This window comes from Loxodonta africana, chromosome X, assembly GCF_030014295.1.
Source record: "Loxodonta africana isolate mLoxAfr1 chromosome X, mLoxAfr1.hap2, whole genome shotgun sequence".
In the NCBI taxonomy this organism is placed as follows: Eukaryota; Metazoa; Chordata; class Mammalia; order Proboscidea; family Elephantidae; genus Loxodonta; species Loxodonta africana.
The window spans coordinates 50908728-50930876 of record NC_087369.1 but is presented as its reverse complement, the minus strand read 5'-3'; the positions used below and the strand labels follow the sequence as shown (position 1 = coordinate 50930876).

Sequence of the window (22149 nt, the reverse complement as noted above, 5' to 3'; positions counted from 1 at the left end):
AAAATTGGAAGAAAGGTTTTTCTTCCATTCAATGAAGTAATTAATTTATTTGTTTCTTGGCTATCCTTCCACTGTTCCCCATTTAGCACAAACCATTACATAGAGTTTCTGCATCCTTTTTAATAAAATTGCATAGTAATTTATCATATGAATGTTTTATAACATTTTTTTAACCAGTTCCCTACTGATGGATATTTGCTTTGCTTCCAATTTTATGCTATTACAACTTAAGCTCATATAATTTCACAGGGAGGATAATTCTCAGAAGTGGAATTGCTAGGTCCAAATTATATACATTTGCAATTTTAATAGATATTGGTAAATTGACCTCTATAGAGATTGTACCAATTCATACTGCACTATTTCTAAAATATGTCTGTTTTCCCACAGCCTTGCCAGCAGAGTGCATTACCAGATTTTGGAATCTTTGTTAATCTGGTTGGTTGAAAAAGGTATCTCAAAGTACTTTATATTTTATTTCTCTTAAATGAGTGAAGCTGCACGTCATCTATGCTTAAGAGCCATTTATATTTCTTTTTCTGTGGAGAAAATGAAAACATCAACAAATAAAACCATACGTACACATATGCACATATGTAGGATTTTGCTATAGATGTCTTTGCTTGTTTTTACCATCATTCTATACATGTTTATTTTCAATTTGCTTTGCTCATTTAACTGTACCTTCTGGCCATGCATACATTTTTGGTAGCCCTGAAGAGAAGTTACTGGCAATAGGGAAGGCCAGGACTGAAATATCCGTTTTTCCTTTCATCCCTTTGCCATTGATACTTGGGGGGCAAATATATGTAGACTGGAGTGGTGAAAGGAGAAAGCAAATAAATTCTCTTCCTGAGTTAACTAAGGCTTCCAAGAGACAGATAGTCACTTGGAAGAATTTAGTCACCTTGAAACTCGTGAAAAGGTCAGGAATATTGCATCCTCTGAACACGAAACCTAAGAAAGCTCTGGTTCTTTATGCTGAGACCTTGGTGAGTTTCAGTGTAATGTATATAGGAAAACCTAGAATATGCAACTGAAAAGAGAAACAAACAAAGGCTCTTCTGTACCCCTTGCCGATTTGTAACTTTGAGTTCAGGTTTGATCAATTTTAATGAGATGTTGCCACTAGCAGGCATATATAGGAAAGTGGTGCAAAGCTGTATGAAAATGTGGTCTCCTCAACTTTAAGATTAGCTTCTGCATGTGGAAATAGTGGTAACTGAGTCCATAGCTATCAAGTGGCAGCATTTTAGAGCAAGATGGGACTGCAGATGCCATCTCTTCCAACTCCCCTACTCTACAGATGACGAAACTGAAACTGGAACAGTTTAAGTGACTTGTACAAGATCTCCCAGCTCATTAATGACAGTGCTGGCACTAGAGTCCAGGTAGGTCCCCTCATTGCTGGTTCCTGCACTTCCTGAAATTTACCAGACCTCCCTGAAACTCATGTGCTGAGGGTTTGCCATTGCCATGACAGGTCTATCTCACACACTCTTTTCCTTTTGGAACCCCCCCACCCCAACCCCACACTTACAAGATGGCTTAACAGTTGGCTAAGTGGATCTGGAGCCACTCTACTAGGGCAAAGCAAGTTGGCTTCTAAGGACTTAAACTTCTAATCTTGATCTTACCAACACTTTGCCCTGTTTATTCAGAATGTCCATGACTAGGAAGTTTAAAAAAATGTACTATGAACAAAATAACTCAACTTTTATAGAAATACCTTTGAAAGATTTTCTGAAACTTTAATTATAATGTTACTTTTGTTTTGGATGTAATGTCAGGTCCCCCCAGTTTTCCTAAATGTTTGGAAATGTTTTTGATACTCCCTGTCTTCTGGTATGATAAAGAGCATCAGTGTTGGCCATGCCTTGGGGGTTAGTGAGGTATTTGGGGAGATCTCCAAACTCCAGACCTTTGTCCAAGAGGTATGGTTAAATGAACAAAGCAAATTTCAGGAAAGCCAGGATAGTATGATCCCATTTTAAGGGTAAGTCTCCATTCCAACGACCACTTACTTTTTCAAATTATACTATGTACTCAGGCCAACAAAGGGCCTGAAGAAAATGTGTGACTCCACTGGCAAATACACATGTGCTGCTGCCTTAGCCACACTGGAGGCCAGTCAGTATAATGTGTATTTCAGATGTAGTTCGTCATTGATGTTGGGTGGCACAGAGCTCACAGCAAAAACAGGATGAGCCCAGAGTGTAGAAATGGAAAACTAGATGGGTGGGTGGGTATGGACTTGGAAATGGAAAATGTGCTTCCCCATGGGATGTGGCCTGTACTCATTAGTGCTGACCTGCCTCCTCTCTAGCCCTGTGAGCTGATGTTGACACCAAAGCTTACCAAGAAACTGAATAGGCCCTCCTGCCCCCACCAACCAGGGAGAAGGATAGACCACCCAACTCAGTTATGCTGTGGCCAGAACCACATGTTTAATCTTAATCTTTACCATAGGTTCAAACTGTTCGTGCCCCTAGGAACAAGGACTTCAGCAATTTAAGTTAACATGTGCTTCCATTAAACCATTGTGTCCACCCCCAAATGGTTATAAATATGTAGTATAAGGTATGGATAGTGGGGGGAGGGGGTGGAGTGGATGAAAGTTGATGCTAATACTCCAGAATATTCTCCACTCAAAATGACACGGAAAATTTCTACTCAATACCTCCTAGCTTCCGTATTTCTGGGTAAATATTTTTGGGGAAAATAATTTCTGTTTTCATTCCAGCTGTGTGGCAGATACTGTGATGGATTGCAATTGCAAAAAGTAAGACACCATTCCAGCCTACAAAGGACAATGACAACCAGGAAGCTTCAACCAGATCCTGCCCTTTCCTTGAAAGGAACTGGATCCTAGGAGTTGAAGACATTTGGAAACTTGTAGTCCTCTGCCTCCCTCTGCTGTTATTCTTGAGAAGTTTTTCCTCACAACAATGAGAAATCATGTACTAGCTGCATCCTTTTCTATGCTCTCCCTGCTGGCAATAATGGGAGATACAGACAGCAAAATGGACAGCTCATTCATGATGGACTCGGATCCCCGACGCTGCATGAGGCACCACTACGTTGATTCTATCAGTCACCCATTGTACAAGTGTAGCTCAAAGGTAAGACCAAAGTCTCTGTGAGGGTGGCAGTACCTCTGGAAATGTGAGAGAAGCCGTATTTCTTTGTCAGAGGACGGGGAACTACGATCATATCCCAACCCTGAACCCTGAGCTACATGGCTGCTCCACAGGGTTTGGGGGAGAATCATGCCTTTAGGGTTTTTCATCACAATTTGCACTTTTGTCAGTAACCAAAAACAAAAACCAAACCCACTGCCATCAAGTTGATTCTGACTCATAGTGACCCCATAAGGTTTTCAAGGCTGTAAATCTCAAGGGAAGCAGACTGCCACGTCTTTCTCCTACGGAGCTGCTGGTGGTTTCAAACCACCAACCTTTTGGTTAGCAGTCAATCCCTTTAACTACTGTGCCTAATTGACCATGTCCACATGCATCCAACTTCTCTCTTTTTAGGCTACTAAAAGTCAGTGGTAAGGGCTAGAAGGTTCTCACAATCAAACTGTTGCTAAACACAAGCAGGGAGGCATGTTCATCCCTGGCTATTAAATTTATGCAGGGCAGTGTCCTTTTTCAAGAAAGAAAAATGGAGTCTACAAGTTACCATGACTCCTTCTACCTCCATTAGGAATAAAGACGGAGAGAATGCAAGGAATATGACTGAGCAGTGAAATAAAACTCTTGAGAGTCTCTTCAGAGAAGCTCCTTTTGATGAAATAGCTGGCAGCTGGTCTCCATGTTTATGTTGAATCACTTGTAGTTTATGTGATTGTGGCCCTCCCCAAAGTAGGATAGCAATTTGATCATTTATCATTTTTACATTGATTATCCAAATCATTCTTGTCTGGATTAGGCTGCATGGGTTTTGCACAGGCCTACCTCATGTAAATGATGCCCCAGTTTTGAGAAAAGTTGTAAGAAGGCATACTGTGTTTAAAAGGCCACCAAGAGTGGCCAGCCATGTGGACCACCCAGAAAGGAGGTATATAGTAGGAGGTGGACATAGAATCAGACATTTCACTACTGTCACTGCCCCCAAATAGTCACATGAATGAAATTGGCCCATGCTTTTTTGACAAAAAAGAATTTGTTTAGCTCAGCCCCAGGGCTTTTCACTTTAGTCTTGAGGAACCACTTGAACATTCTCATATGGCAAGCATTTTTTAAATTACCAGTATAATTAAGACTTTTTTGGTAATATCAACCACTAGAATTAAGACCATATAAGTTAATCTCTCCTCCCTTCATTTAAAAAACATTACAATGTCTGTGTGCCTTCAAAATTTCCATAACTTTTCTGATTATAGCTCAATGATGATGACTTGCTTCAGTTGGGGGGGGGATTTGAGTTAATTTATTTTAACCATTATATTAAGAAGATCTATGACTGTGGGAAAAAATTGAGATTTTCGCACTTGAGAAAAACTATCTGGCTCTTATTTGTCCTTGTTGAACTAAAAGAAAAAGGGAGTAAACAGATTAACTGAAATTTTTGCAATGCTGCATCCCTTCTTGGGAAAAGAAAACTAAAATTGACAAAAACAATGGGAAGTATTTTTACAACTATAGTGGCTCAAGAATTGTAGGCCTGAGTGAGGTTGACTGGAACCATTATTTGGCTTCTCCTCCCCACCCCCTGTAGAAGTAGACAATATTAGTATTTAGCATATCTTTTTCCATGGATGATTTTTCCCACTGTTGAGTGGTCTTCCATAATCAAAATTATTTTTTAAAGGAATTATAATTATTTCGAAGAAATGGTCAATGTGATGATGGGATGAAACAGAGAGATAGGATCATCCATAAAAACTGGAAAACAGTCTGGAAAGATTTGAAGAAATGGAGGAGTGCCTTAGCACTATCACATTAGTGTAGGAAAGACCAAAGAAGACAACGCATTAACTCTAACTCAGCAAAACCCTAGTACTTGAGTGCGAGTCCTAGAAACAGACTTTAGTCTACCTTTGTTCACTTCTGTTTCTTCCAGAATGTCATGGTAAATAACAGCACAAAATTGTGATAGTAGGAGAAATGTTTGTAATTTCATGGGAACAATCTGTTTTGAAACATCCCAAACTATACCAAATATAGCAATAGTTTTTATGTAAATGGTGCTCACAATTGTAAAACTTTCTTCCTTGGCCATAAAATGAGCCTGGCAGAATCTTAACTACCGAGACCTTTTCTGGATTAGATTTTCTTTACGTATCCAGGAATAAAAACTGTTTTTCATTTTGAAATATTCTGTAATTCTTAGCTCTCACAGACTCAGCCAGGCCTTCTCTCTAATGAGTCTGACTCTTTTTTTTTCTTATGTGTGTGTGTTTTTAATTTTACTGTGTTTTAGGTGAAAGTTTACAGCGCAAATTAGTTTTTCATTAAAAAATTCTATACATAAATCGTTTTGTGACCATAGTTGCAAGTCCCACAATGTGTCAGAGCTCTCCCCCTTTGCCTTTCCACCCTGGGTTCTCAGTGTCCATTCATCCAGTTTTTCTGTCCCTTCCAGCCTTCTCTTCTTTGCTTTTGGGCAGATGTTGCCCATTTGGTCTTGTATACTTGATTGAACTAAGAAGCATGTTCTTCATATGCGTTGTTTATTTTATAAGCATGTCTAATCTTTGGCTGAAAGGTAGGCTTTAGGAGTGGCTTCATTTCTGGGCTAGCAGAGTGTCTGGGGGCCACAGTCTCGAGGGTTCCTCTAGTCATCGTCAGACCAGTAAGTCTGTTTTTTTTTTTTTTGTGAATTGAATTTTATTCTATATTCTTCTCATACTCTGCCCAGGACCCTGTCTTGCGATCTCTGTCAGAGCAGTCGGTGGTGGTAGCCAGGCACCATCTAGTTCTTCTGGGCTCAGGCTGGCGGAGGCTGTGGTTCATGTGGTCCATTAGTCCTCTGGACTAATTTTTTCCTGGTGTCTTTGATTTTCTTCATTCTCCTTTGCTCCAAACATTCTGGGTCCAATAGATGTATCTTAGATGGCCACTCTCAAGCTTTTAGGACCCCAGATTGGTACTCACCAAAGTAGAATGTAGAACATTTTCTATATGAACTATGTTATGACAGTTGACCTAGATGTCCCCCGAAACCATGGTCCCGAGCCCTCAGCCCCAGCAACTCAGTCCCTCAAGGTGTTTGAAAGTGTCTAGGAAGCTTCTATGACTTTGCTTTGGTCAAGTTGTGCTGACTTCCCCTAGTAATAAAGAAGACAGTAGGAAAAGCTTTTCTGGGAGCCTTCAACAAGACTGTCTGTTCACTCTATCCCTGAACTTGCAGCTGGCCAGTCACAGGGTACTGTTGCCCATCTCTTAGTGATCCAGACAAGGGCCAAGATGCAGCCAGACAAGAGAGACTGACTCTAGTGATCCCCCAGGGTGGACAGTGTGGCCACAGATTAGGACATGCCTTGTGGCTTTCAGTGATGTTGTCTACCAGGGTTGGGTACAAAAGATCCTGGGAGTGGAAGGTTCATTTAAAACCTTCATGGGAGATCACATTTCCCTGAAATTCTGAGTGAGTAAAGGCTGTAGCAACATATTTCAGTGAAACTCCCAGAGTAGGACGAACTAGGAAGATCTACTTCTGACAATCAGTCAATGAAAACCCTATGGATCACAATGGTCTGATCTACAACCAATCATGGGGATGGTGCAGGACCAGGCAGTGTTTTATTCTGTTGTGTGTGGTGCCACCATGAGCCGGGGACTAAATCAATGGTAGCTAACAGCAACAACAACAAAATCTGTAGAGCAAATAAGCAAAAGGTCAGAGGTTAGTGGAAACAGACTGACTAGGAAACCTTTAATGGAACTGAGGTGCCCCATGCTTTAAAGTGAGAAAGACCTGGTTTCAAATTCCAGCTCCACAATTTGCCAAATGTGTGACTTTGGGGGAAGTTAATTCGTTGTTTTAAGCTTCAATTCTTCCCATGTAAAGTGGAACCCGTGCTGTCTACCTAAGGGTGTTGTTATGGGCCCTGGTGATAGTATTTGTAAAACATTCATCACAGTGTCTGGCATAAAATAGACATTTAATAACAGATATTATGATCTTGATGATAAAATTATAAAATAGACAGGTGCTTAGACTCACTTTTCTATTTCAGTCACTACTGAGATCTCAATAACTGTTGGGATCTCCAATAGCCTTAAAGGATTAGGAAAATGAACCTCATTGTAGTTCTTGTTAAACACTGGAACCAAAAGGGCAGAAGAGCAAAGTAATGTAAGTCATTGTGGTGGGTGCTAAGAGGGGGAATTAAAATAAAAGAGAAACATATCCCACTGTCTGACCTCCCTTCCTAGGTGAGTGGAGGAAGAGAGGACTAGAAGGGGTGAGTTATGGACTTGGGCCAGGAAGGGGCTTTCAGGAACTGAGGATGGGAAAGAAAGCTTTCAGGGCAGCCCTGTGACCCACAAGCAAAAAATGAAGTCTGAGTTGGGTCAGGAGTGGCAGATGGTTCCAGGCCAGGGGCATGGAACCAGGGCATGATTATTTGAATTCCTAAGGGCCACTGGAGCAGGTGGGGAGCCTGAAGGGGGTCAGCAATAGAAGGAGAGGAAGAAGAAGAGAAGGAGGAGGTGGGTTGAAGGGACAAAGCCTGGGAAAATTCCCAGAGGAAAAGGGGCATTGAATGCCAAGGGTTGAGGGAGCTGTTAGAATCCCCAGGCCATTTACTACTGCTGCCCACAAAACTCACAGTACGTTAATAAAAATAAAGAGAATCAGGAATATCAAGTTTAAAACCCAACTGACTACTTGAGAGATATGACTCGATATTTTTAAAAACAATAAATTTATATTGAATTCTTATTATGTGCAAGCACTGTGGTAGTTACAGGAGATACAAAGTTGGGGAAAAGAAAGCATTAAGTTACTCCCCTCGTAGAACTTACAGGTCGAAGAGAAAGGGAGGGAGGAAAGGGAAGTGTTCTGTGTGCAATGGCCTCATCAGACTAACATTTGTGACTAGAGTTAAGAGACCAGATTCCAGTTGGAATGAGCTGAGTTCCCACCCATCCTTTCAAAGGTCCCAGTGCCCCTAACATCCCTCTCTCTGTTCCTTGGTTGAGATTTTGTGTATGACCTCAGCCTGGCACAGACTCTTTGGAGATTGATTTGGGCCCCTGGAGATGAGCTGAGCAGTCATATTTTGAGAGTGCTGGTGTGAGAGGTGATGGGAGAAGCAACATGGGTGAATGACGATCCTCAATATAAAGACAGTGCTTCAAAGAGTGCCACAGAATAAAGTTCTGTGTTCACAATGTTCACTGCTGAGAAAAAAGCAAAACACGTTTTCTGCTCAGTTGGGGTATATTAGTTTCCTAGGCAGAGTCCCTGGGTGGTGCAGATGGTTAACATGCTCAACTGCTAACTAAAAGTTTGGAGGTTCTAGTCTACCAAGAGGCACCTCAGAAGAAAGGCCTGGCAATCTACTTCTAAAAAAATCAGCCATGGAAAACCCTATGGAGCACAGTTCTACTCTGACAAACTTGGGGTTGCCATGAGTCTGAGTTGACTGAACAGCAACTGGTTTTTGTTTCTTAGAGCTACCATAACAAATTACAACAAACTGGGTGACTTAAAACGGCAGAAATTTATTCTCGCACAGTTCTGAAGGCCGGAAATCCAAAATTAAGGTGTCACAGGGTTGGTTCATTTTGAAGACTGTGAGGAATAATCTGTTTCATGCCTCTCTCCTAGCTTCTGGTGGATGCCAGCAATCTTTGGTGTTGCTTCGCGTGTAGACGCATCACTCCGATCTCTGGCTCCATCTTCACATCACCTTTTCCTCTGCATTTCTCTTCTCTGTCTGTGTCTTCTCCTCTTTTTATAAGGACACTTGTCATTGGATTTATGGCCCACCTAGATAATCCAGGATGATTCCATCTTGAGCTCCTCAACTTAATTACATCTGCAAAGATCCTTTTCCCTAAATAAGATCACGTTCTCAAGTTCCAGATGGACATATCTTTTGGGAGAGCCACCATTTGACCCACTGCATGGGATAAAATAGACAAAACCCTGTTCTAGGATAGGAAAGATGAGTCTATTCGAATGCTAACAGAGACACCTAGTCAGTCCTGGCCTAAACCAAGAATTCATGAGGGCTCCGCATGACAGGAGAAGAAAGTGTCTTTGGTGATGGCAGGAGTCTTTCAACAAAGGGTGACAGAAATCGTCTGTATTTGGGTTTTCTCTCACTCAGAACGTAGCTGTGTATTGCACATAATTCTCTAAGAACTATGGTAGCTTACCAAAGAGGGCAGGGGCCTGAGGTCTCTAGTTGTAATCCTTGGTTTGGACCCAGGAATCACAGCTGACTACAGCCCTCACGATATGACCTGAACTTACGCATGACCAACTTGTGCATCTTTTGAAACCTGAAGACTTGGTAGGCTAACTATCCTAGCCTAACAGGTTAGCACCGTGGTTAGGAGAGACAGTTTAGGAATCAGGCTGTCTCAATTCAGAATTCTGGCATGACCTTGTACCTTGTGACCTTGGGCTTATAACTTACTCTCTGCCTTTTAATTTCTTCATTTGTAAAATGGGGAGTGTTCACCTTTTGAAATTACTAAGAATCAAGTTGACTCGGCACAGGCCTGACATCTAGTAAATGTTCAATACAAGTATATGTCATTACATTACTATTATTTATTGTTGTTAACAAAGGGCCTTTCATTACTCTTAGCCTCAGTATATGGAAATCAGATTGGAATATGAAGGAGCCTGTCCTTGAGCAAACGCTCTGAAGTCAGCAGCTCTGTTCATGTTAGAAGGCACTGGATTTCACATTCAGCTGGAGCCAAGTGACTCCAAGGTTGGGAGGAATTATAAAGGAGTTGCGGAGGCGATGCCCAGCTTCCAATCATCAGGCCATTCATTTTAGGAACACGAGATAACAAAAACTAAACACGGCTGAAAACAGACAACATGTACAGTCATCCCTTGGTATCCACAGGGAATTGGTTCCAGGACCCCCACAGATACCAAAATCCACGGATGCTCAAGTCCCTTATATAAAATGGTGGAGTATTTCCCTATAACCTGTGCACATCCTCCTGTATACTTTAAATCATCTCTAGATTACTATAATACTTAGTACAGTGTAAATGCTATGTAAATAGTTGTTATGCAGTACTGTATTGTTTAGGGAATAATGACAAGATGAAAGACAAATAATGCTTAAATGAGTGCTGGAGAGAGACTGAGGATCTGTAAGATGGCGGGAGGCTACAGTAGGGTATGCCTACACATCATGTCATTCGCGTGGATTCAGTATAGTGCTTGGCATGCAACAAATTCAAGTTTTGCTTTTTGGAACTTTTTTTCCCCAAATATTTTCAATCCATGGATGTGGAACCTTTGCATACAGAGGGCCAACTATATCTGTCACCCACCTGAGCTGTGAGAAATCAACAGAAGGTCAGCGGTCATACAAACAAAAACCAGCAGTTGGACTCACTCTTCTAAAGGTGTAGCCCCATGGGGTATTGTGGTCTTTATCATCAGAAGTTAATTTTTCCTGATTTGATAATGAAGTAGTTTTGCAGCTCTTTATTAAAAGCAGTTAAGTGCAGTGCAAAGTGCAGAGGAGTCATCCCATGTTAGTAAAACACAGCCACAGCACTCACATTTGAGAAATGAGCATCAACCACAAGCTGAGGGCCAATGTATTTGGGAAGGTGAACTGATGTTTGAAGGTGTCAAAGGCTTATTGAACTGAGGATGAATTTGTCAAGGAGTTGGAGTGTGTGTGGTACCATGCAATAAATTGCTGGGAATCCTGGGAGTCTACAAACCACTGGAGGGGTGGTCTTGACAGTGGAGGAGATATTATCTAGGACTTTCATGCCTTTGGAAGATTCAGCTCTGCATAAGCTTGAGGTGGTGATGATCTGTCCTAAGAAGCTCATAGAAAAAAGGTCAAATGTGTGTGTCTCTGGCTTATGATATGGTTAGGGCTCCCAGAGGCAGGTCAATGGTGACTCGAGAAGGGTACGAGCTGGCTCACGCCTCAGGAAAACATCTTAATATTAGGAGGCAGGGTACTATAGTAGTTTAGATCAGGGATTTGATTTCAGACAGACCTGGGTTTGATTCCAGCTCTGCCTTTTCCCAGATTTATAAGTTTGGGCAAGTTACTTAAACTCTCTAAAGCCTTAGTTACCTAATCTATAAATTGAAGATAAGTAAAAAAAAAAAAAAAAAAAAAGTCAAAAGCACTGAATAATTTTTAAAAAATTAAAAAAATTTTTTTTGCCATTAATATTATTAGTTAAATGATCACTATCTGGTGATCCATCTAGTGGAGTGCCTCTCAAACTTTAATGGATCTAAAACCTCGCTACTCAAAGTGTGATAACTCAAAGAATGTAATCAATGTCACTGAAACTATTGAATTGGTGTATGTTTTGCCATGTATATACTCAACAACAAAAAATAAATTAAAAATTTTTTTAAAAGATTAAAAAAAAGAAGAAGAGAAAAGTGTGGTACTCAGGCCAGCAGTATCGATACCAACTAGGATTTTGTAAGAAGTGCAGAATCTTGGGACCTACCCTAGACCTATTCAATCAGAATCTGCTTTTAACAAGATACCTAGCTAATTCACATGCACCTTACAGTTTGAGAAGCTCTGGTCTAGAAAGGTTTTTTAAATGCTGAAACACAGGTGAGGCGTGACTGAAGCTAAAATGTGAAATATCAAGAGGGAACCCAGAAAGCAGATGTTTATCTCTTCCATTCCTTATCACACACCTATTTACTGATCTTGTCTTCCAAACCCCTCCTGCTTTACCCCTTCAACACATGGAGATAAGACAGAGATAGATTTTAATATTGTTTCCAGCTTTGAGACATGATCTATGTACTGAGACTCTCCCAAAGAGGGACTTTGTGTGTGTGTGTGTGTGTGTTCAGAACATCAAGGGTCCAATAACTATTCCATAGTCTTTTATTTGAAGACTTTTATTTGAAGATTTACTTATTTGGAAAAAAAATTATTGTGGCAAAATATATCTATAACAAAAAGTTTACCATTTTAACCATTTTTAAGTATATAATTCAATGACATTAATTACATTCACCATGTTGTTTTGCCATCCTCACTATCCTTTTCCCAAAGTTTTTCATCTTCCCAAATAAAATATTCAGTACCCCTTCAACAACTATAATGCCTTGGATATTTGACATAGAAAGACATGAGCAATGGCAAGAGGCAGGAAAATTCAGGACAGTTCCATGGACTCCTAAGTAGTTTGGTTAGATTGGAGTAAAGAGTGGGTAAGGGAACAGTTCTAAGACTGGAAAGATATGCGAGACCCAGGTCATGGATTACCTTAATTTGTGTTCAGGGTTTTGGATTTTATTCTGAAGGCAAGGGACAGCCATTGAAGGTGTTCATACTACACATTTCCTTACCTGGGAAGTCCAGCTCCTGAGGAAGAGAGGCCGGGTCCAATGAAGGTGGTGCCAGATTCTTCAGTGCTGGAGTTCTTGCCCTTCAGAGTGGGCTGGAGGCAGAGCTTGAGGTTCTGAAAACTTTTAATGAAATCACTGTCAAGTTATCTCTTCTACAAATTGTCCTACACTGCTGATTTGATCATTTTACAGACAGTTCTGCTCACCTGGTCATTTAATGTCTAAGTTTGGTTGACCTATATGTGTACTATTTAGATATGATGTGTCACCTCGTCTCTGGCTCTTATGAATTAAGTCTGTTGGTACAGGCCTACCATATCCACCCAGACTGAAATTGGATCTCTAACATTCCATTTTGGGAGGTGACTCTGAGTAATTGCTTAATACACCTAATAGATCACCCAGATCAGAGATCAGCAAAGTTAACAATACTCAAAGGTAAGGCATCAAGTAGCCCTTCCCATGTACTGGCAGGTGTGGGGAGTAGGGATTGGGAAGACCTTGAATGTTCTCTCTCATTAGAGAGATGGGATTGGCCTATGACATAATCTTTCAAAACCTGTTTCAGATCATGTTTGTTTTGCCTCTTAATGTGAAGAGCAGGCAGGATAGAATCAAAAGCTTTAATAATATCAAAACAGCTTACACCTGCCACTTTCTCTCTGCCTCTGTGATCTTTCAGGGAAAATAAGTCAGTTGATCTGGTTCAATGTATTCACAAACCATGCTGGTTGTTCCCTAGTGTATCATATTCCCTTGGTGGTTGCTAAGTGATTGTTGGATTTATCCCAGCATCTTCTCAAATAATGATGTTAATAATCTATAATTACCAGAAGTCATCTGTAATGATTAAGGTTATGTGTCAGCTTGGGTGGGCCATGATTCTCAGTGGTTTGGCAGATATTATGTAGTCATCCTCCATCTTGTGATCTGATGAGAGCTGCCTATCAGTTGAAAGTGGAGTTTCCTTGGGGGTGTGACCTGCATCCGATGTATATGGATGTTCTGGAAAAGCTCACTAAGCTCTCATTCCTGCATTCGACTCATCAGTCTCTGACCTCCAGTCCTTGGGATGTGAACCATCAGGCTGGCACCTGAGCTGCAGATTTGGGGATTTGCCAGATCCTGCAACTCTGTGAGCCAGCAACTTTATGCTTGACCTGCTGATTTTGGGTTCATGAGCCCCTACAACCATGAGTCAAGAGAAGCCTCCAACCTGACACCTGACCCACAGATTTGGGACTTGCCAGCCTCCACAGCTGCATGAGCCATTTCCTTGAAATAAATCTCTCTCTATGTATATTTATATATATACTTCACTGGTTTTACTCTTCTAGAGAACCCAGAAAAGGCATTACCTTTTCCACCTTTTGGAAAGATAGGCAGACAGTTTCCTTTTTTTAATCCTTGGATGTTTAATGCTGTCCTATAGGATGGTGTCAGAGATAATAGCTGGAGAGTCTCTAATAACGACCGCTAGTTCTTAAAATATCATAAGTAAATGTAAAAAGGTTTCATACATCTTTTATTTGCATTGTTCCACTTTTTATGTTCTTATTGTCAGTTCTAGAATTATAGGGTAACTTTTTCTCCATCACCTAATATGAAATGCAGCAAGGAAGACCCTCCCACATGAACATGAACTAATAACCTCAGTGCTCTCCAATCCCACCCCAGTATACGGGATATATACAGGATAGCTTAATGACTCAAGCTGTCCCACCCTATGACTTCTAATCCCTGGATACCAACCCCTGCTAGAACAAATGTTGTGGTATACATAAATAAGTTTCTGGTTTGCCTCCTTAAACTGTATGCAGAATATTGAGTGTATGCTTATGTACATTTGTCTGGGGAAAACTTTGGTAGTTTTCGTCAGATTCTTAAAGGAGTCTACTTAACAAAGTCAGGTTAAGAGTCACTATGAAGAACACACAGCCTCTATTACACCAGCCCCAGGCTTTATTATCATCCTAACCTACTTTTTGGGATGGAAATGGTCAGAATGGGTACATCCTAACATTTATCCTAAAGAACTTTGAAGATGTGGTTGCAAAAATATCAGACTTCTTCAGTGTACAAACCCAGAAGTGTGATTCCAAGGCCCAAAATGTGCTCTGTCTCTATTTCATTCTCTTGTCCCAAGTTGTAGTGCCCCAAATTTTCTTCCTAAGCATCACTCAGGTTGCCTTCTTTTTCTTCTTCAGAAAGCATGTTCCTTTTCCTCAACTATTCTTTACGCCCACCACTTGTCTGTCAGTTCGTCATACTGTGGTGGCGTGCATGTTGCAGTAATGCTGGAAGCTATGCCACCAGTTTTCAAATACCAGCAGGATCACCCATGGTGGACAGGTTTCAGTGGAGCTTCCATACTAAAAAGACTAGGAAGAAGGGCCTGGCAAGATACTTTTGAAAAAATTGACCAGTGAAAACCTTATGAATAGCAGTGGGACATTGTCTGATATATGCCAGAAGATGAGCCCCACAGGTTGGAAGACACTCAAAAGATGACTGGGGAAGAGCTGCCTCCTCAAAGTAGAGATGACCATAATGATGTAGATTCAGTAAAGCTAGTGGGACTTTCATTTGCAGATGTGGCACAACTCAAAATGAGAAGAAACAGCTGTAAATATCCATTAGTAATCGGAATGTGGAATGTACGAAGTATGAATCTAGGAAAACTGGAAGTTGTCAAAAATGAAATGGAACACTAGAAGATCAGTATCCTAGGCATTATTGAGCTGAAATGGACTGGTATTGGCCATTTTGAATCAGACAATCATATGGTCTACTATTCCGGGAATGACAACTTGAAGAGGAATGGCATCTCATTGATTGTCAGAATGAACATTTCAAGATCTATCCTCAAGTACAATGCTGTCAGTGATAAGATAACATCCATAAGCCTACAAGGAAGACCAGTTAATACGACTATTATTTGAATTTACGTGCCAACCACTAATGCCAAAGATGAAGAAACTGAAGATTTTTACCAACTTCTACGGTCTGAAATCGATCGAGCGTGCAATCAGGATGCATTGATAATTATTGGTGATTGAAATGCAAAAGTTAGAGAAAAAGAAGAAGGAGTGGTAGCTGGAAAATATAGCCTTGGTGATAGAAAGGATGCCGGAGATTGCATGATAGAATTTTGCAAAACCAACAACATATTCATTGGAAATGCATTTTTTCAAAAACATGAATGACAACTATACACATGGACTTTGCCAAATGGAATACAAATTAATCAAATTGACTACATCTGTGGAAAGACACAATGGAGAAGCTCAATACCATCAGTTGGAACAAGGCCAGGGACTGACTGCAGAACAGACCATCAACTGCTCATATGCAAGTTCAAGATGAAAAAACTAAAACAAGTCCAGAAGGGCCTAAGTGCAACATTTAGCATATCCCACCTGAATTTAGAAACCATTTCAAGAATAGATTTGACACATTGAACACTAATGACCAAAGACCAGATAAGTTGTGGGATGACATCAAAGACCTCACACATGAAGAAAACAAAAGGTCATTAAAAAGGCAGGAAAGAAAGAAAAGACCAAAGCGGATGTCAGAAGAGACTAAAACTTGGTCTTGAACATAGAGTAGCTAAAGTGAAAGGAAGAAACGATGAAGTAAAAGAGCTTAAATAGAAGATTTCAAAGGGCCACTTCGGAAGACAAAGTAAAGTATTATAATGAAGTGTGCAAAGACCTGAAGTTAGAAAACCAAAAGGGAAGAATATGCTTGGCATTTCTCAAGCTGAAAGAAAGAAGAAAAAAATTTGAGAACGATTGAAAATTATGAAGGATTCTATGGGCAAAATATTGAACGATGCAGGAAGCATCAAAAGGAGTTGGAAGGAATACACAGACCCACTATACCAAAAAGAATTGGTCGATGTTCAACCATTTCAGGAGGCAGCATATGAGCAAGAACCAATGATATTGGAGGAAGAAGTCCAAGCTGCACTGAAGACACTGGCAAAAAACAAGGCTTCAGGAACTGACAGAATATCAGTTGAGATATTTCAACAAATGGATGCAACCCTGGAAGCCAAGAAATTTGGAATACAACTACCTTTTTACCAATTGACTGGAAGGGATCCATATCTGTGCCCATTCCAAGGAAAGGTGATGCAGCAGAATGTGAAAATTACTGAAAAATATCATTAATATCACACACACAGAATTTTGCTGAAGATAATTCAAAAATGGTTGCAGCATTTTATCGACAGGAGACTATCAGAAATTCAAGCTGGATTCAGAAGAGGACGTGGAACAAGGGATATAATTCCTGATGTCAGATGGATCTTGGCTAAAAGCAGAGACTATCAGAAAGATGTTTGCCTATGTTTTATCGACTATGCAATGGCATTCAACTGTGTAGGTCATACCAAATTATGGATAACACTGCAAAGAATGGGAATTCCAGAGCTCTTAATTGTGCTCATTCAGAATCTGTACAAAGACCAAGAGGCAGCTGTTTGAACAGAACAAGGGCATACTGCATGATTTAAAATCAGTAAAGTCATGAGTCAGGGCTGTATCTTTTTGCCATACTTATTCAATCTGTATGTTGAGCGAATAATCCAAGAAGCTGGACTGCATGAAGAAGAATGTGGCATTAAGATTGGAGGAAGACTCATTAACAACATGTGATATGCACCTTACACAACATTGCTTGCTGAAAGTGAAGAGGATTTGAAGCACTTATTAATAAAGATCAAAGACTACAGCCTTCAGTATGGATTACACCTCAACGTAAAGAAAACAAAATCCTCACAACTGGACCAATAAGCAGCATCATGATAAACAGAGAAAATATTGAATTTGTCAAGGATTTCATTTTACTTGGATCCACAATCAATGCCCATGGAAGCAGCAGTCAAGCAATCAAAAGACATATTGCATTGGACAAATCTGCTGCAAAAGACCTCTTTGGAGCTTTGAAAAGCAAAGATGTCACTTTGAGGACTAAGGTGTGCCTGACCTAAGCCATGGTAGTTTCAGTGACCTCATATGCATTTGAAAGCCGCACAATGAGTAAGGAAGACTGAAAAAGAATCAATGCCTTTGAATTATGGTGTAAGTGAAGAATATTGAATACACCATGGGCTGCCAGAAGAACGATCCAATCTGTCTTGGAAGAAATACAGCCAGAATGCTCCTTAGAAGCGTGGATGGCAAGACTTCATCTCACGTACTTAGGACATGTTATCAGGAGGAACCAGTCCCTGGAGAAGGACATCATGCTTGGTAAAGCACAGGGTCAGCGAAAAAGAGGAAGACCCTCAACGAGGTGGATTGACACAATTGCTGCAATAGCAGTGATTGAGAGGATGATGCAGGACCACGCTGTGTTTCATTCTGTTGTACATACAATAGCTGAGTCAAAATTGACTCCATGGCACCTGACAACAATATTCTCTGTGCACAACAAAATTCCCTTTTTTATGTAGTCATTCTTTATTTACTCTTGATTCCAATTAGAAAGGCTTTCTGCATTTTGATCCTGCTAGAATTGACAATGGACAGAGAGTAGTCTACCATTTGTCAGTGGAAACTTCTTTGTTCTTTTATGTTTATTTATACATCATGGTGGTGGGTCTTAGCAGTGGTTCTAAACCCTCGGTGCGCTTTGCAATCACCTAAGAAGCTTGGAAAAATATAGGCTCTTGGGTTTTACCCCCAAGGATTTTGATTCAGTTGGTCTGAGATTTGATTCAATTGGTCTGGTGTTGCTGTGTTGAGATATATATTTAAATACAGTTTATTCTGAGAGCAGTTTTAGGTTTACAGAAAAACTATGCAGAAAGTGCAGAGTTCTCATATGCTTTCTCTCTGTCTTGTATACTGTTTCTCCTATTATTAACATCTTGCATTAGTGTGGTTCATTTGTTGCAATTGATGAACCAATATTGATACCTTATTACTAGCTGAAGTCCACAGTTTACATTAGGGTTCAATCTTTGTGTTGTACAGCCCTATGGGTTTTGATAAATGCATGTCATATGTCCACCTTGATATCTCTTTTAAAGTTTCCTAGGTAACTCTAGTGTGTAGCCAAGGTTGAGACTCACTGGTCTAATCCAGCAGGAATTGGCAAGGCAGGTTTTTGGTGCATTAGGGCCTTTCAATGAGGTATTGGTTCAGTGGTAGAATTGTCATCTTCTGTGCAGGAAACCAAGGTTCAATCCCAGGCCAATACACCTCAAGTGTAGCCCGCCGCCTGTCTGTCAGTGGAGGATTGCGTGTTGTTATGATGCTGAACAGGTTTCAGTGGAGTTTCCAGACTAAGATGAACTAGAAAGAAATGCCTGGCAATCTACTCCCAAAAAACAGCCAATGAAAACCTCATGGATCACTAAGGTCTGATCTGCAACCAATCATGGGGATGGTGCAGGACCAGGTGGCTTTTTTTTTTTCATTGTGCATGGGGTCTCCATGAGTTGGAGGCCCATTCGGTGGCAGCTAACAACAGGGCCTTTCAAAGGGCACTGTGGTACCTGGCTGAGGTTTTGGCATCCCTGCAGGGTAATCACCTTTTCTTCTCTCCCCAGATGGTGCTTCTGGCCAGGTGTGAGGGGCACTGCAGCCAGGCGTCACGCTCCGAGCCTTTGGTGTCCTTCAGCACTGTCCTCAAGCAACCCTTCCGCTCCTCCTGTCACTGCTGCCGGCCCCAGACCTCCAAGCTGAAGGCATTGCTGCTGCGCTGCTCAGGGGGCATGCGACTCACTGCCACCTACCGGTACATTCTCTCCTGTCACTGCGAGGAGTGCAGCTCCTGAGGCCTGCTGCTGAGTGGCTTCTGGATGTGACAGCATCCCGTGGCCAAGGCAATTCAACTAGCCAGGGCGGGACTGGCAAGAAAAGAGTGAAGGCATGAAAGATGCAGCAAATCCCACAGGATTCTGCATATTCTAGTAATAAAGACTACGTGCTTGTTGGCACAGAGATACTCTGGGAACTTGTTTTCAGTTCCCATCTCCTTTCCCTGGTACAATTTCTTTTGGTTCCTTTTTAGATTTTGGCTCTGAACACTGTTTGGGTTTTCAGCAACTTAACATTAATGAAAAAAAAAATGGGTACTCATGCAAGAGTAGGTCTGGCTGTCACTGTTTGGTGCTTATTAGGGAAGAATTCACTTTGGAAAGCAAGAAAGCCCAAATCTTTATGGACCATCTTCTGCTGCTTCTTTTGTCTTGTCATTTTGGGCTAAGGTTGCCATTGCTGCTAAAAGGTTACCAATTCCAAATTCCAGACACCAAGCACATGGATGTGTTTAGCCAGGTTTACTCACAACTAGCTAACTGATATTAAAAATAACTAACAAACGGATTCTCTTATGTGATGCTGGAACTCTGGACAGCTATAATTATTATTTGGAATTGACTTTTGGGAAGCAAAAGTGGCAAAAAGAGTTTGTCACCAGAGGGATCTCTCAGATAAATTGTGGTAAAATTTTTGTAAGGGAGCAGACTTTTTAAAGACCTGTACAAATGTGGATCCTGCACTGACTTTGAAAAAGGCATATATGTTCTAGTGGCATGGAGAATACACTATACTGATGCATGCAAATTAGACAACCAAGTATGAATCTATTTGTGGGCGTGCTATAGCTTTAGCCATTTCGTGGGCATCATTCTCTAACATCCACTTGTCCATATGAAGCTTGGTGCCAAAATGGCAGGCTGGCTCATCTTCTGAACATTTGGCTCAAGTGTATTTTCATCTTTGAGGCTCAAATTTTGAGTTATTCCCATGTTTTGAAATAAAAAAAGAGTATCTTCAAATTTTTGACTGTGTATTTTTTTTCCTTGTCAATCTCATACCATGATGTGGACTACAAAATATATGTAGCTAGTTAGTGCTTGAGTAGCCCTATTGTGTAGAAGGGTTCCAACAAAGAGGGAGATAGGATTCTAGAATGCATGATGGGGGCATTTTTGGAAATCAATATTCTAAGGGTTCATGGAGATTATGAAGTTTGATTTTATTGTCAGGATCTACCCTATTGAATGAACACAAATTCTCATGCATTCTGGTTTCCTTAGAAGTTATGGAATGAAATAGAAAAATCACCTCCTTTTTAATCTCTTCGCTTTTCTCAAAAGAGAATAAGTGTCCATAAGTGAAGTCTAAAGAACCAGTAAGAGGACAAATAGTCCACAAACATTGGTTTCTGTGCCACTGACTGTTCAGTGGTTAGATTCAATGATTCTACTGAGAATTATAAGGAGGAAATATACTCATGGTGCTAGCATAGTGCCATGTTCGTTTTAGACATCTCAACACTAAGCCAAACTTGGTAACTCAGTTTCCAGGGCAACCTGGACACCATGCTGTCCTGCTTTACCAGAGATGCTGACGCTCCCCACTGTTAGTACAGCCAAGCCGTGAATTACTTTTCCTGTAGAGATAATGGCTTTGCACATTCTTTGACACATTTTTTGAGAAAGCCAGCAGGGTTAAGTTTGTACTTCCAGCTTTGGAACAAAATGAAACTAATGTTATTAAATTTTGACCTTGACCATAACCTTCTTGGTGACAGAGCCAGGTAGCTCAATAAATTGGAGATTCTTCCCAGTTTCAAATGTGAAATAGTAATTTGGATCATTACATGAAGAGAAATTCTGTCTTAAAGAGAATTAAATTTAATACTGAGAGTTAAATGGTTATAGTTCTTAACTGATAATAAAAGTATTAACTGCTGGCCACATTTATGGTTGTGAAAATAATATTCTACCCTTAATGTATCTTCTCCTGGCTTTGGAAACTCAGTTTGCATTGAGTCTATAACATATGCCTCAAACTCCAATCTTTATTTCTTTACTACCGATTTGCGACTGGAGAGGGAAATTAGACTATTCATGTCTTCCAAACTCTGGAAGCCATAGAAAATATTCCCTTCAAATCTCATTACATGGTCTATTGTCAAAGCTTCCTCCACAGAAATGAACAGAGTATGGCTTGGAACATTAGAGAATCATAGAACAGTGGCATTGAGAGGGACATTAGAAATCATCCCTCCTCTTCTCTCCCTAAATAGATGAGCAGAAATACAGGAACTTGCCTAAAGTCACACAATTAGTCTCAGATTTGGAACTAGAGCCCAGGCTTCCTGTTGCCAAGCCCTTGAGTACTTCCCTTCCCTTCCCTTCCCCCTGACAGTGAAAGAAGCTTCCCTCCTTTCAGAACCTCAGATGCTGAAAATGAAGAATGAGCTGGAATAGTGTGGTGAGACAGGTTAAAGTTTAATGGGGCATACCAGGGCTGAAAAAGAGGAAAAAGGAGTTATGTTTTCCCTAAAGACCTAAAAATAGTCCTGGGAACTGAAAGAATTCAGCAATTATCAGATATTAAGCTACTATGGAATTTTTATTATATCTTTTAAAAATTAAGCATATTTAAAGCATATTTTAATGCCTACAAAAGGTCTGCAAAAGACCTCTTTTAAAGCTTTAAAAAGCAAAGACGTTACTTTGAGGAATAAGGTGCACCTGACCCCAAGCCATGGTATTTTCAATCACCTCATATGCATGCGAAAGCTGGACAATGAATAAGGAAGAAAGAAGAAGAATTAATGCCTTTGAATTGTTGGCAAAGAATATTGAATATACCATGGACTGCCAAAAGA

The 22149-nt window shown here is 40.5% G+C and overlaps 1 protein-coding gene across 1 annotated transcript; it reads left to right on the top strand.

Moving 5' to 3' along the window:
• The first annotated feature begins 2395 nt into the window (after positions 1–2395).
• NDP (norrin cystine knot growth factor NDP) lies at positions 2396–20246 on the top strand. The gene is made up of 2 exons (XM_023557943.2): positions 2396–3122; positions 19073–20246. The coding sequence occupies exons 1-2, from the start codon at positions 2949–2951 to the stop codon at positions 19298–19300; spliced, it is 402 nt and encodes a 133-aa protein (XP_023413711.1). The 5' UTR covers positions 2396–2948; the 3' UTR covers positions 19301–20246.
• The last annotated feature ends 1903 nt before the right edge of the window (positions 20247–22149 follow it).

What these genes read in the sequence shown, in the direction of transcription:
- NDP (XM_023557943.2), top strand. Translation starts at nt 2,949, where the DNA reads ATGAGAAATCATGTACTAGCTGCATCCTTTTCTATGCTCTCCCTGCTG. An exon ending in TGTACAAGTGTAGCTCAAAG is followed by an intron (nt 3,123 to 19,072) that starts GTAAGACCAAAG and finishes TTCTCTCCCCAG; the next exon opens with ATGGTGCTTCTGGCCAGGTG.